This window comes from Bufo gargarizans, chromosome 1 (genome assembly GCF_014858855.1).
Source record: "Bufo gargarizans isolate SCDJY-AF-19 chromosome 1, ASM1485885v1, whole genome shotgun sequence".
NCBI lineage: Eukaryota > Metazoa > Chordata > Amphibia > Anura > Bufonidae > Bufo > Bufo gargarizans.
In genome coordinates, this window is record NC_058080.1 from 710,543,356 (window position 1) to 710,558,992 (window position 15,637).

At 45.9% G+C, this 15,637-nt stretch overlaps 1 protein-coding gene across 2 annotated transcripts in view; it reads left to right on the plus strand.

Moving 5' to 3' along the window:
• Positions 1 to 15,637, plus strand: part of PIK3C3 (phosphatidylinositol 3-kinase catalytic subunit type 3) — a 177,106-nt gene that overhangs the window by 58,460 nt on the left and 103,009 nt on the right. For both annotated transcript variants that reach the window (XM_044276294.1, XM_044276295.1), the window contains 4 exons: positions 1,652 to 1,744; positions 3,235 to 3,420; positions 12,254 to 12,408; positions 12,755 to 12,845. In XM_044276294.1, the coding sequence (XP_044132229.1) occupies positions 1,652 to 1,744; positions 3,235 to 3,420; positions 12,254 to 12,408; positions 12,755 to 12,845 (525 nt within the window). The remainder of the gene's footprint in view (positions 1 to 1,651; positions 1,745 to 3,234; positions 3,421 to 12,253; positions 12,409 to 12,754; positions 12,846 to 15,637) is intronic.

The window sequence follows — 15,637 nt, forward strand, 5'->3', positions numbered from 1 at the left end:
TATGTAAAGGGCAGGCCTTGATAAATGAGTGCCATTCGTGGCCAAGTCTGACTTAAAGGAGGTGTTCTGCCAGTTTCCTATACCTTGAAGTGACGCGGCCGCACCGGAATCAGAAAATGATAAAGACCACTTCAGTATGCATTAAAAATGTGAAACCATTTTTAATATCTTATTTCTAAGCTTGCAGTTATAGGCCCGAAGCCTGAAGCTGCTCCACTAATGGATAGCTAACGGCTGCTCCGGAAGCTGAGCCTTTCTGCTTGCACCGCTACTTGGGGTGGCAACACAGACACCAGATAGTAAGGGCTGGGTGAGATGTCCGGCCGTGTCAGTCAAGTGGCCGGTGGAGCTTCTTCAGTAGCGGAGACAGATCCGTTCATCTGATGACATGGTCCCTTTCTGAACTCTGTCAGGTGCAGTGCTGTCACTGAGACCATGTTTGCCTCCAAATTGGCAAATATTTTAATATCCACATAGATCAGCACTTTACCCAACAGTAATAAGATGGGTTCATGAGAACCTCTTAGGCCTGTTTCACATATGTGGTAAAGAGGTCTGGCAGGGAACAACAACCTGCTGGATTTCTCTGCATTTTGGCATTGCCGCCAGCAACCACTTCGGCCTCTGGCCACATTCACTATAATGAGGACCAGCGATGATCTGGCCGAAACCCGGCAAATATGCCGAGAAGAAACCAAGTGCCCAAACTGTAACACAAAGCCCACTTATTTATCACAAAGTGCCGACACAGCATTTTAACCTGAATGCCTATATATATATATATATATATATATATATATATATACATACCAATGTGTATCTTCCATGTACTTTATCATTTAGCTATAATAGCCTGCCTACATTCAATGCGCTGCCTGTGCCGCTCATAGTGCGCCCTGCGCTGATGAATGGCAGTAAAGTCTAAGGCATATCGGTACACCATAGACTTTTTCCAGGGTGCGGGTGCCCACAGAGAGGGCTCTGAGTGCCACCTCTGGCTTCGGGCCTGTAGATTGAAGTGATCTTGGACTTTTCTCTCTGCCGTGCAATACTATTTGTTTCCTGCAATTTTAGCCGTTTTTTTTGTTATCTCTTATAATCGAGTTTTATGCAAAGCTGCATTTAAATTCAAACTATTGTAAGTTCATCTCCCACAACGCACTTCCGTCCAAACACTGAACCAGTAGGGGGCAGCACGGAGTTGTTGTGTTTGTGCAGTTTAATAGGAAAGCTGTAGAATCCTGTGCAGCCCTAGGTGTGACTGTAGAGTAAGGCACAATGGGGCAGATTTACTCAGAGTGGACTTTTATACTCCTTTGAAGTATGTTGCTCCAAATTTCTTAAGAAATTGCATGCCTCTTATTGGCGTGTCTTTGTGCCTCAAACGGAGACCTACGGTACATCCACTACGAGCTAGCATAAATTTCAGCTATAACTGACCTCAAATTTCTGACATAATAGGTCTGCACCTTCCTCCGAGCCACACCCACTTTTGTGAGGGTTGTGAATAGAAGAAACTTATCAAAAGTTTTAAGTTTTAGTAAAAATATGACATGTGCCAAATAATTTACTACACCAGATGATGCCTCGTTACTATCACTGACATACTACAGGTTTTTAAAACTTTTTTTTAGTTTTTTTTTATATGCAGATTATTGTCAGCTACCCCCCAACCAAACAGCTGACGTCGGAGGAACAGGACCTGGTGTGGAAGTTCAGATACTACCTCACAACCCAGGAGAAGGTTAGTATTCTTAAAATCGGCGCATAGGTTGAGTTTGTATATGAGGGAATTACATGTACTATTTGGTGCACAGGACGTTAGTAACACAGTAACAGTAACGATTGACCGAAGGATCATTTGGCTATCTCTCTAAAGTCCTACAAGCCATACACTGTGTAATAGCTATCGGCCGAAAGCCAAATAAATATTGGCTCCTGCATTCCTAAACTATTGAGGATCCTGAAGGGGTAACATAATGGCGGGGTGGGTAAAGGATGGTTACAGCTGGCCGGATCTGACTGGAACCCAACACTGCTCTGGTCTAAGCTGTGATTCTAGGGAGGCTTGTTCCCATCGCGGCCTGCTATTGGCTGCAACCACCCCCCGATGCAGGATATTTTCCTCTGCCAGACGGAGAGATGCAGCGGCGGCCGTGACGGTAATAGAAGCGATGCGCGTGTCGTGGAGGAGCCTAGGCATATGGGGGGGCATTATAGATCAGGGATAAACCCTTTAACAGAACTTAGGTGCATAAAGAGTTTACTAAACTGTGATATATATATATATATACACTCAAAGATATACAATGATAAAGTAACAGTCACTGCAAGACATGAAGACAAATGGGCGAGCTCCAGGTCGACCAACACCCAACATGGCACTTGGCTGACGCCCATATGATACAAAGACAGTTGATGGTAGCAATCTTACCCTGATGATGTCTTGAATGCAGCTGAGCTCTCTGTTCCAAAACTAAGGCGGTCATTTATAAATAGATATATCCCAATTTTTGTTGTATATCTGTCACAGATTCAGTCGCAAAAAAGGGGATTTGCTGCCGAATCTGCGACTTCTTCCTCATCCACGCCACATACGGCAGTTTAAAAAAAAAGGGTGGACGGACTGGCTGGCCCATCTCATTTATCATTTTCTACGCCTGTTTTAGGGGTAGAAAAATATCTAAATCTACGCCAGCTAGGGATCTGGCGTAGATTTAGGCAGGCAGTGGATGCGCCTGAGTTATCTAGAGGCCCAGCACAGGGTTATTAAGACTGGCGTCTAAAACACCGGCCTTAATAAATTACCCAATAAGAGTTTTCTCCTCTCCTGTCTGCCTCCTGGCCCCACCTAAAGGTCAGTACGCATGTGCAGTTACCTCATACTGCAGAAATGAAGTATCAAAGAGAGGTTAAAGAGGAAAAAAAAACTTGCTTTACATACACGAACACACAGCACATCATTTTATGAAAATAAACCAATAGACTTGGTGTTATTCACCATTTTCAAGACCTCTCTTAGGCCTCAGTGAACGGAAACATTCTTTCATCCAGAGTTAGAAGACCTGCCTTGTGCTACACCTGCCGTCAGGGTGAAGAGTCGCTGCAGAGAGTGGCCCCCAGTACATTGACCACCTTAGACTTCTCTGATTGATGTCCATATGCTATCATAATTTCCCACTTGGCACCAACATACCCCAGTGGGATGGATTTTCATTCATTCCTTCATTTTAGGCACTGACAAAGTTCTTGAAGTGTGTCAACTGGGATCTACCACAAGAAGCCAAACAAGCTCTGGAACTTCTAGGGAAATGGAAACCGATGGATGTGGAGGACTCTTTGGAGCTTCTGTCTTCTCATTTCACAAACCCAACAGTGCGACGTTACGCTGTTGCTCGACTTCAGCAGGCAGACGATGAGGTAAGTGCTGCATGGGGCTAAATTGTCCAACCTTACTTAAAGGGTTTTTCCAGGAGAACATGTGTTTTTTTTGTGACACCGAGCATGTACTGTGATAGGAAAAGACCGGCACTCTGTAGCTTGTAAAGTTGCTTTTTTATTGTCACATATCTCTGGTACCGTGACAATCACTGTGTGAAACGGGTCACCGCTAAGGTGGACACTGACTTTGACTTGTGATGGTGTCTATTCGGGTTCTCTGAGGTTTCTGTTGTTTTTCTAAGCAGCATTTTGTTCCACTACCGACACTAACACAACGGTGAGGAAAACCTAGAAATAATTAGTAAAAGTCAGCAGTAAGTGATCTCGCCCCCGCTGTTTGCCGGTCTGCAGCATGTTCTGTAGAAATCCTGCAGAGAACATAGGGATGAATCTGCTGCTGATCTGTTCCATTTTTGGTCAGTGAATGCTGAAGGGTTGGTCTTAGTCAAAGGGGTGAGACTTAAAACGTTGTCCTACTGCGGACAGAGCAGAGGGAGGAGGCTCCTGCTGCAGCCAGTGATATTACTGCCACACAGTGAGGAGGAGGAGGGTGGACATGGCCTATCCAGGAACAAATGTCTTTTATATATGTCTCATTTGTAATATGAGATAAAATAAGGTCAAAGGGGAAAAGAGGAGATGATTGGAGGAAGGACTGGATTTTTTTTCTTTTATGTTTATTTTCTGTGTTAAAGGGCATCTGTCAGCAGTTCTGTACCTATGACACTAGCTGACCTGTTACATGAGCGCTTGGCAGCTGAAGAAGACATCTGTGTTGGTCTCATGTTCATATGTGCCCGCATCGCTGAGAAGAATTAAGTTTTAATATATGCTAATGAGCCTCTAGGGGCAACAGGAGGGGGGGGGGGGGGGTTGCCGTTAAACCTAGAGGCTCAGGTCTCCCTGCAACAGCCGCGTCCTTTTCCCTTTGGTTAGCGGGGCCATGTAGTGTATTGTGTAAATGTCATCAGGCCTGCCTGGCCCTGTCAAAGAGCAGAGGGTACGGACAGAGCCGAGCCTCTAGGTGTAATGGTGAAGCCCACGTTGCTCCTAGAGGCTCATTTGCATATAATAAAACATCATTTTTCTCAGCAATGCGGGCACATCTGAACATGGAACCAACACAGATGCCTTCAGCTGCCAAGCGCACATGTAACAGGTCAGCCAGTGTCATAGGTACAAAACTGCTGATAGATGCCCTTTAACTTATTTTTAAATGGGCTTAGAGTAGGAATTAGTATAAAATAACCATTACTCCCCCATTGAATGTCCTGCCGTACCTACAGTTAGGACATTGCATACATTGTTCATGTGACCACTGCAGACAATCGCTGACCCCAGCGGTGATGCTGGCTTGAATGTATGTGACGTCATCGCCGCAGGACTAGTAGGTAGAGATGAGCGAACTTCTGTTTTAAGTTCGGCGTCTAAAGTTCGGGTTTGGATTAGCGGAGAATCCTGATCTGGAACCGGATATGGATTCCGACTTCCGTTGTGGTCCGTGGTAGCGGAATCAATAATCGGCCATTATGGATTCCGCTACCACGGACCACAACGGAAGTCGGAATCCATATCCGGTTCCAGATCAGGATTCTCCGCTAATCCAAACCCGAACTTTAGACGCCGAACTTAAAACAGAGGTTCGCTCATCTCTACTAGTAGGCATGGAAGCTGACTAATTGTTATTTAATTATTTTATAAAATAAACAACCATTGTTCTGGACAAGCTCTTTAAGACCTTCTGCAGTCAGTTTCATAGACAGGTAAGGATAAATGCATTTACAACGTAACTTTTTTATGTAGACTTGGACATTACCCAATTCTGTATGTAATTATAAAATAATACTCCTAGATATCAAATTTGTTAGACAAATGCCGCCAGTCCTGGGAAGGGTTAACCGGAAGCTATTAGAGCAGAGTTGTGGAGACAGGATAATCTCCGCGGCCGTACTTGTCAAACGCTGACCTCTTCTTATATTCTGATAGAAATTCTATTACTTGTTTGAAGAATGATATCGATTCAGCCGCTCGTGGGTCAGGCCTCTCATTTCTTCAGCGGGTAAAGTGGCCAGTAAGATTCAATTTATTTCCAAGTTTTGCTTTAACCTTTGAGCTGGGTAGCGGTGGCGAAGCATAGATTTTCTTAGAGGCCGGTGTCTATTTCTTTTTCTTTTTGTCAAACATAGGAAAGATAAGTAGGTTAAAAAAAAAATGTTTTAACGAGATTAAAGGGGCGAGGAGGTGTCATCCTTGTGCAAAGCGAGGCGTCTCGGTTGTTTGCCGCTCTCCGTTTTCCAGAAGAAGGTGCAGAGGGTACATTTATTTTAAACAGTTTTGCCTACATAAATGCCGATTGTACAGGAAGAAAAACCACTAAGCAGCTTCCCCATGCAGTGGCTCAGTGGTTAGCACTGTTGACTTAGCGAACTGAGGTCCTGAATTCTCCCTGTATTTGTGTGGGTTTTTTCCTTTTTTTTCTGGTTTCCTTACAGGACTTACAGGCTTTCTCTATGTGTGGGTTGGTGACGCAGGAATTACAGACTTTCTCTATGTGTAGGTGGGTGAAGCAGGACTTACCTTCTCCTTGTGTAGGCAGGTGAAGCTGGACTTAAAGGCTTTCTCTATGTGTAGGCGGGTGAAGCAGGACTTATAGACTTTCTCCTTGTGTAGGCGGGTGAAGTAGGACTTACAGGCTTTCCCCTTGTGTAGGCAGGTGAAGCAGGACTTACAGGCTTTCTCTATGTGTGGGTTGGTGAAGCAGGACTTACAGGCTTTCTCTATGTGTGGGCGGGTGAAGTGGGACTTACAGGCTTTCTCTATGTGTAGGCAGGTGAAGCAGGACTTGCAGGCTTTCTCCTTGTGTAGGCGGGTGAAGCAGGACTTACAGGCTTTCTCTATGTGTAGGCGGGTGAAGAGGGACTTACAGGCTTTCTCTATGTGTAGGCGGGTGAAGCAGGACTTACAGGCTTTCTCCTTGTGTAGTCGGGTGAAGCAGGACTTACAGGCTTTCTCTATGTGTAGGCGGGTGAAGCGGGACTTACAGGCTTTCTCTATGTGTAGGCGGGTGAAGCAGGACTTACAGGCTTTCTCTATGTGTAGTCGGGTGTAGCAGGACTTACAGGCTTTCTCTAAGTGTTGGCGGGTGAAGCAGGACTTACAGGCTTTCTCCTTGTGTAGGCGGGTGAAGCAGGACTTACAGGCCTTCTCTGAGTGTTGGCGGGTGAAGCAGGACTTACAGGCTTTCTCCTTGTGTAGGCGGGTGAAGCAGGACTTACAGGCTTTCTCTATGTGTAGGCGGGTGAAGCAGGACTTACAGGCTTTCTCTATGTGTAGTCGGGTGAAGCAGGACTTACAGGCTTTCTCTATGTGTAGGCGGGTGAAGCAGGACTTACAGGCTTTCTCTATGTGTAGTCGGGTGAAGCAGGACTTACAGGCTTTCTCTATGTGTAGTCGGGTGAACTCTCTCACATGGTAAAGATACTGGGTTGTACGTTCACTAAATATTATTCGTATCACACTGCCTGAAGAACGTATTTAAAAGAAAATAATAAAGTATTTATTTGTAACTGGTTAAAACGGGAAAAATTCTGTGCATGACTTTCGTGAATTTCAGGCACCAGACTGGACTTATGTAGTCGAGGATAGATATTGACCCGCTACATTAAAAACAGTCTGGACTAAATCCTAATCCTGCTGGGACATTGGTGCTAATAGCCCGCAGGAGGAGGAGTAGTAAGGACACGGTCCATGTATTGTGAGTAGGCACAGGTGCGCTCAATTGCAGCTAATAGTGAATTAAAGCTGGAAGCCCTGTTGAGAATATTAGTCTGTATCGACATCAGATCTAATAATCTGTTTTATGTGATGTGATTCACAAACAACACTAGGACATCCATGCAGCAGCAGCCATACAATAACCGCTGTATGTACAAATGCACACTAAGCTGCCTCAGTCTGCCTACCCACTCATGCGTGACCTTACTGGGACTAGGTATGGGACCGCATTCACACTTGTATCAAAGCTAGCCATTGAGCTGCCTTACAACTTGTATGCACCCTGCCTATAGAACCGTGTCCTTTGATAGAGATCAATGGCTCAACGCGTTGCAGGACTTACAGACTTTCTCTATGTGTGCATGGGTGAAGCAGGACTAGTAGGCTTTCTCTATGTGTAGTTGGGTGAAGCAGGACTAGTAGGCTTTCTCTATGTGTTGGTGAAGCAGGACTTACAGACTTTCTCTATGTGTGCATGGGTGAAGCAGGACTAGTAGGCTTTCTCTATGTGTGGTTGGGTGAAGCAGGACTAGTAGGCTTTCTCTATGTGTTGGTGAAGCAGGACTTACAGACTTTCTCTATGTGTGGTTGGGTGAAGCAGGACTGGTAGGCTTTCTCTATGTGTTGGTGAAGCAGGACTTACAGACTTTCTCTATGTGTGGGCGGGTGAAACAGGACTTACAGGCTCAGGGCTCATGCACACAACCGTTTTTGTTTTGAGGTCCGCAAATTGCAGATCCGCAAAACATGGATACTGGCTGTGAACGGAACGGCGGGCCCATAATAGAACAGTCCTATCCTTGTCCGAAATGCGGACAATAATAGGACATGTTTTAATTTCTTGCAGAACGGACATACTGATACGGAATGGAAAAAAAAAGGAATGGATATGCACAAAAAATGGACTTACAGGCTTTCTCATTACAGCTTCTAGAAATAGATATGGCTGGTGGCAGTTGAAGGATGTAACTGAACATGTGCGTCCTCCCCAGTGTTGTTACTGAGGTGGACAGAGAAATAAGTAAAAGAACAAACAGCAGGTGGTGATATACAGTTAGATTTTAATAAATAACAACATATCTATACAAAATTTTTAATTAAATGCAGTTACAAAAGTCTTCCTGGTGCTGGTTTCAAAAATGTAGAATATTTTTCACGAGGCAACCCCTTTAAGGAGTTTACAGTATCTCCTGCTACTGGAACCTCCACTGGCCAGCTGTTATCTGTAAGGGACCTTGAAGGCAAGTGTCTCATTCCCCTGCAGCACCCCCAGAGGAGAAATGAAGCATTACACAGTTCGGATCATGAACTAGTGTATTTTTGGTAATTATAGGTTTTCTAAACGAGACCGTATAAGAAGCAGGGGGTGAAGTGATCCCAAAAGTGACTATTGCATAAGTAACTGGTCCTGAATTGGCTACGAAGAGACTTCTCCCTCGCAGGTTGCGCTGGCTTGTTATGTATGCTCTCCATGTGATCTGCACGTATTGATTTATACCATGTATTCAGTGGAATATACGACACACCATTAACAGCTCTCTTTATGGATGCTCCCTGCATATACTTGCCATGATAAGAATTCCTATCCCTTTTCAAGGACGGCACACTGCTGGATGACAGAGCAGATGTCACAGTGCAGCACATCTTCTGTTCAAGTGCCCGTTTCTCAAACACTCTGCAGAAGCATTAGTCATGGAGGTTGGTGGCTGCTAAAATCTAGTAAAGGATGAGGCTGCCTTCACATTTACACAGTAAAATGGCTGCTCTTAATTACTTCATTAAAACGTTATTATGCACAAAGCACCTCTCAGCAATAACTGTACAATGTGGAACACCGCCTCCAATTGGAATGATTTGCCGAGATTTTTGTTTGCCTTTGTTCCGATAGGGAAAGTTTCTAGTTTTGTTTCCACCACTTATGTGTGTGTCCAGGTATTAATGAATAAAGGTTAGGATAGATAGATGCATCTGGGTTTTAGAGGAGGAGAATAAGAAAAAAATATTTTTTCATTAGACCTCAGATCAGAGCCCCAATCAGACCTCAGCTCAGACCCCAATGTGAATGACCCGTAATCAGACCTGGAATCCGAGCCCCAATGTGAATTACCCCTCCGATCAGAGCCCCGATATGAATAAGACGCGTCCCCTCATTCAAACCTCCGATCAGACCCCCAATGTGAATGACCCCCCTAGACCTCAGATCAGAGCCCCAATATCAATAAGACCCCCATTCAGACCTCGGATCAGATCCCTAATGTGAATGACTCCCGGACCTCAGATCAGAATCCAATGCTCAGAGCAAATAAATTATAAAAATCAACTTACCTCTCCCGCTCTGGACACCGCAGCTGCCCCTAGGATCCAGCTCTTTATTTCTTCTTCTTCCTCACAGCCTGAGGTTACAGAGTGCGCGGACGTCCTCATACAAGCCACAGTTACAGCACAGCAAGCAACCGAAGACCAGGAAGCGGTGAGTACAGAGCCCATGGAGCGCTGTATTCACTACTTCCCGGTCCTCCTATACTAATAAGCACTTCCATAATGGAAGCCCTCATTAGTATTCGCCCCATAAGACGCATTTTTCCCCCACTGTGTCTTATGGGGCAAAAAACATGGTAATATCAGAGTATATAACAAGAGGAGGTATGAGGAGAGGACTACAACTCCAGCATGTCCAGATTGTTTTGTAATATCAGAGTACATTACGAGAGGAGCTATAAGAGGAGAGGACTACAGCTCTCAGCATTCCCCCCCCCCCCCCTTTTTGGGGGCAGGTGGGGGCTAGTGCATCTTTTAGGGCAAAAAATACGGTATTTTATCAAATTCCTAAGTAAGCACAGCACTCCAAGATTTTCAGAATACTGATTATTTATTCACCCATCCATGTAACAATGTTTCAGCTAATTTTCAAGCCTTGAATGAGACACACTTTCTTTGGAATTAGAGAAACTTATTTTGCCGTCATTCATTTTTATTCCTAAATGTGAAATTAACCCTTTTTGGTCGTCCTGGTCCAGTCTTTAAAAATGGCGCCTGTTGGGTTTCTGCTGTTTATGGTGCTAATGTCTGCATTTAACCCTCAGATGAGGATTCTGAGAGCTGAAAACCCTGAAGCGCTGCACTTCTGGGTCTGGAACGGCTCATCCACCCAGTGATCGGTGGAGCAGTTTGTTTGCTGTGAAAGGCCTGAGCCTGCTGGAGACTACCAGGCCTTTCACAGGTATATTCCAATGTATTCCTGCAGATGGCAGCACTACATTGAAATGTACAGCATTTTCTGTTTAGCAATGTATTGAATTCCATTGCTAAATGGTGATGGTTGCATGTTAGGTGCTTGGGAGCCTAAAAAAATAAATAAAAAATAGAATAAAAATAAACATCATAGGCACCCATTTGGAATTTTTTCCTACTTCCACTAAATTGTATGCAACAGTGAATGTTACCATTAGGAAGTACAATTTATCCTGCAAAATACAAGCCCTAATATCTATGTGAACAGAAAAGTAAAAAAAAGTTATGGCTCCAGAAAGGCAGGCAGGTCCTGGAGGGGTTAAAGACTTATTCCCATCTCATAAAGGAATGTCATATCACTAGTATATGGCACCACTTTATGATCAGAATTCAACGTCTGGGACCTCCACGATCCTGAGAAGCAAAAGGCTGAAGCACAGTTTGAGCATTGTGGTTTATTCACAATCTTTCCCTGCAGAACATCGCCCCAGATCCAGCCGACAGAGCACTTCTATGACGTATTCAGTGCAAAACTGAGAGTCTACTAGTCTGCAAATGAACTGAGACTGTTGAACATTTGTAACAGTCACGTCCACACACACAGGGGGAAGGATAGTGCCCACTGCGCTCCACCCCTTACCCCTGGCCCTGCCTACTTGCCTCACGAGTCCTGATGACAGGGGACAACTGGACGACAGTCCCTTACTTAGGATATGTGCAGGGAAGACGGACAAGACAAAATACAGAACGTGAACGGACCGGGTCAGAACCAAAAGAGCTACGCAGTACAAAGGGTTAAGCAAAGAATGGTCAGGAGGAGCAGGGGTCAAATACCAGGAGAGTAGAGAAGTACCAGAGCAGTCCGCAAAGAGTAGTCAGGTGAGAGCCGAGGTCACAATACCAGGAGGGATGCGCAGTACAGGCGAAGCAGGCAAAGGATCATCAGGGAACAGGATCAGGTGAGTATTCAATAGTCCAACAAATAGCCAGGAACCTAGAATTAACAGGCAACCTGTGGCCAGCAGACTGCCTGTATTTATAGTGGGGCCTGAGGGTCATGTGACGTGGCCAGCGTCACATGACCGACAGACAGACAAGTCGAGCACCGAGTGATCAGCTCGGCGCTCAAGGCAGACCTAGGAGCAGGGAGCCTCCCAGCTAGCAAAGCCACCCTGGGAACGAGCTCAAACACAGATCCTCGCTCCCGAAGCTAAGCAGCAGGTCTGCGGCTGATAGGAGACCGAGTGCGCCTTTGGCACCCCGTGACAACGATTTAAATAAAAAAATATATAATATTTTATTTTTCCCAAACTGAGTAAAATGCAGTACTAAAAAAAAATTGCCCCCAAAGGTGCCTATCGCCTTTTAAAGGGGTTCTCAGGGGAATGATTTAAAATGGTTGCAAGCAAGCTGTCTTAGATTGTGAGCAGGACTAGTTGCCACCACTTGCTGAGCTCCCTTAGGAGGATTTGAGGGGGTTGGGCCTCCCTACACACTACACTGCTCCAGAATAGATGGTAAGGACGTGATCCCTGCCTACAATATGCCTTTATGGCTGAGCAGCCTGACAGGAACACTCACCAATGTGTAGCATATTCAAGTACCAGAGTGTAGTGTGTAGTAAGTCCTCGCCCCCCCACTAGACAGCTCTGCAAGGGAGGCAACCAGTCCTGCTCAAATTCTAGGACAGGTCGCTTGTGGTTATTTCTGGAGCACCCCTTTAAAGTTTATCTCGAAAAACCAAGAAGGAAAAGCATAGGATACTGCACATTTCCAATAAAAATGTATTTGTGTTTTTTCTCCGTAGGACCTGCTGATGTACTTATTACAGTTAGTACAAGCTCTGAAATATGAAAACTTTGATGATATAAAGAGTGGACTAGAGCCAACAAAGAAGGACAGTCAGGGCCCCATGCTGGACAGCATGCTAACCTCTGGAGTAAACCCAGGAGACATCGACAGGTACTTGCACATATGTGGTCTACTAAAGGAGATTGCTTTTCCAAGCAGTCAGTCATAGATGTTGTGGAGACCAATATAGAAACTTGTAATTAAAGGAACCCTTTGTGCTCACCCAATGCACTGTGTTATTATGTCTAGTGCAGGACCTGAAGGGGCAGAGCATGACACAGGGACTTCCAGAACCCTACAGAGATTCTTTGTGTCATGTACCGTCCCCTCAAACATGCACTGAGCTGCCATTGTGTTCCTTTTAGTATTTTTAAATATGTGGACTGTATGAAGGTGCTCTATTTCCAGGGACCATACTTCTAATATTACAAATAGTTTAACCTACTGTATCTGTCAGTTCACAGATCTTGTCCAGCACGCACCCACAGTCATCATCTCCAGCACCTTCTTCAAAGGTCAAAGATGGTGGTGAAGCAGAAAATCTCGAGGTAATTTATAGATGGATTGTATAGCTTTTCATTTATACTAGATCACCAGGTTATGAAGATCTCTTGGTCTCTCTATCTATTTTATCCAGCTGTCTATTAAAGGGGTGGTGTCACTTCAGAAAATGGCATTTATTGTGTAGACAAAGTTACTACAAGGCACTTACTAACGTATTGTGATTGTCCATATTGCCTCATGCCCTCCTGAATTCGACTGGTGTTGCCCGCACCTCACCTTCTAAGCCCCCTGCTCCATATCTTAATCACAGAAAACTGGAGGAATAGGACAGGAAATGGAAGCTATTGATTCCCCCCACAGAGGGCCATCTTTTGGGACAGTATATTGTGCTACACTGTTATTTGGTTCTGCTGGGGTGATACTGTTTACCTCCCCTACTTATGTTGTCCCGCCTTCTGTTAATTTAAACCTGCCTACAAAATGGGGACACTTTCAGTTTTTTTTTATTTTATCCAGGGACACTTTAAGTGTCCGCCCCTGCCTTTAAACGTATCCCTCTGTTACCTTAAGGCTAGGTCTACACAACGACACTTGTTGCACCAATGTCGTGCGACAGTTTTTATAATGGCAGTCTATGGTGTCGCACTGCAACATGCTGCGACTGAGACAGTCGCAGAAAATCCCTTCGAGATGGATTTGTCTGCCACTGTCGCGGCGCAGCATGTCGCATGTTGCAGTGCGACACCATAGACTGCCATTATAAAAATTGTCGTCGTGAAGACCTAGCCTAAATCACATCCATGTTGACTTGTTGAACATCTTATTTCAAAATTCTCTGCATCAATTTGGAATTTAAATGTTTTCTAATCTTTAAATATGATGTGTAAATGATTTACATGCAGTAAGAGTAGTCGCTTATTCATTTAATATCTGTAGCTGCGGTGCCTCTGTAAACCATTCTCGCATGCAGCAGGGTTGACAATAATTTTTCATTTTTTTCTGGACAACTTATCCAACAGTTTATAAAACCATAATACATTATAAAAATTATAAGTAATCCATGTCTATAGCTCAATATGCTGATAACACCTCATTACCAGTATTTACTGTGAGCTGTGAAATCATTATAATTACCACCAAAATAATCTAGCCAAGTACTACCAGTCTAAAAAAAATAAAATCACAAAAACATCAATTTCTCGCCCAATTCCTTGGGGGACACAGGAAAACCTTGGGTATAGCTCATCTCCATAGGAGGCGTGACACTAAGTAAAAGACTGTTAAGCCCCTCCTCCAGCAGCTATACCCTCAGCCTGGAGAGAGAGACTTCCAGTTTTTTGCTTAGTGTCAAGGAGGCAAGACACTCTCTGCACTGCAGAGCTGTCTTTGAAAAGATTTTTATTTCTTATTTTTTATTTTATTTTTTCAATTGTTTTTTTTCCACAGGGACAACAGAGTCGCAGTAGACCTCTCTGTTTTCCCGGGGTTGAGCTGCGCCAGGGCCGGTTATCCGCCCTGCTGCCTCCCCCACAGAAGAAAAGGAGGACCAGGGCAGCCCATACTCCCCTGCATCCCGCCAGCACTGGGTCGCCCACCTGCAAGCCCCTCTCCAGCTACTGCCACTTCTGTGCCAGTGGCTGAAGGGGCGTCCCCAGCTGGATGACAAGAGGGTGAAGACATCACATGGTGAGGTGGCTAGTGCAGCCGTTCCGCTCCCCCCACCCCCCCCCCCTTCTCTCATCCCCTCCGTTCCCGTTCCCGTTCCTGTTTGGTTCCTTACTGTCTCTGCTGGCCTCCGTTGCTCCGATTCAGGGGCAGGCCTGGCGCCCTGTCGGTTTGGGTACTGAGCGGCGCTCATGGGGGAGGGTTGCTTAGGAACGGCCGGGTATATGCGACCGCTGGTTCGCGCAGGGCCGTTTTTCTTCCTACCCTCCTTCGGCTTTCCTACCTTCGCTTCGCTTGCGGCGGGGGACATGGAGTTGTACGGGACGTGTGGTGTGTTCGGCGGCATGCGGGACTTGAATCGCGCGCGCGCAAAAATTTTTTTTTGCCGGCGGGGGGCGGAGTTTGCGTTGCCGCCTTCCTGTGCTTTTGGCCTTCAGTCAAGGGGCGGACGTCCTTCTTCCCGCGCCTCACTAGTCCCGCCTCCTCTCGTGCCTGCTTGCTACTGTGATCGGTCTCACTGCAGGACGGATCTTTGCCTCAGGTTGCCGCTGCCGTTTCTTCTGCTGTTGCCGCTGCCGTCTGCTCCCACTGTGATCTGGTAGGACTGTTGACCCTCTCTACCACTGCAGCCCCTGGCCTGGACGCAGTTTTTTTATATTGCTCCAACCAACATGTCTGACCCCTTAGTGCCTGTGGGACCTTGGTATCATACCTGCACCGCATGTAAGGCGCCCCTTCCTCAAGGGCAGTCTGACCCGCATTGCTCGCTTTGCAAAGACCCATCGCAGGGTCCGCCATCTGTTGTGTCACCCCCTGGCCTCTTGGATCCCCCTGACTGGGCTAGATCCCTCTCCCAGGCTGTGGTTAGTCTCACTAGCGTTGTGGGCCGACTTGCAGATGTGTTGCCTTTGCCGCAGCCGGATGATTCCCCTGCTGGGCCCTCCGGGTCCGCTGTCTTAGCCGACCCGTCTGAGTCTCTCTCTGCAGGCGACTCCTCCAGAGCCCGTCAATCCCAAAAACGGCCAAGGGCAGATCACCGGTCATCCTCGGATGCTTCAGTATCCCCCCCAAGGGTGCGCTCTCAGTCGGGTCCTTCCTCATTGCAGGATTTGCCCTCTGAAGGGGAGCTAGTCGATTCCGATTGGGATATGGACTCGGCACTGCCTTCAAA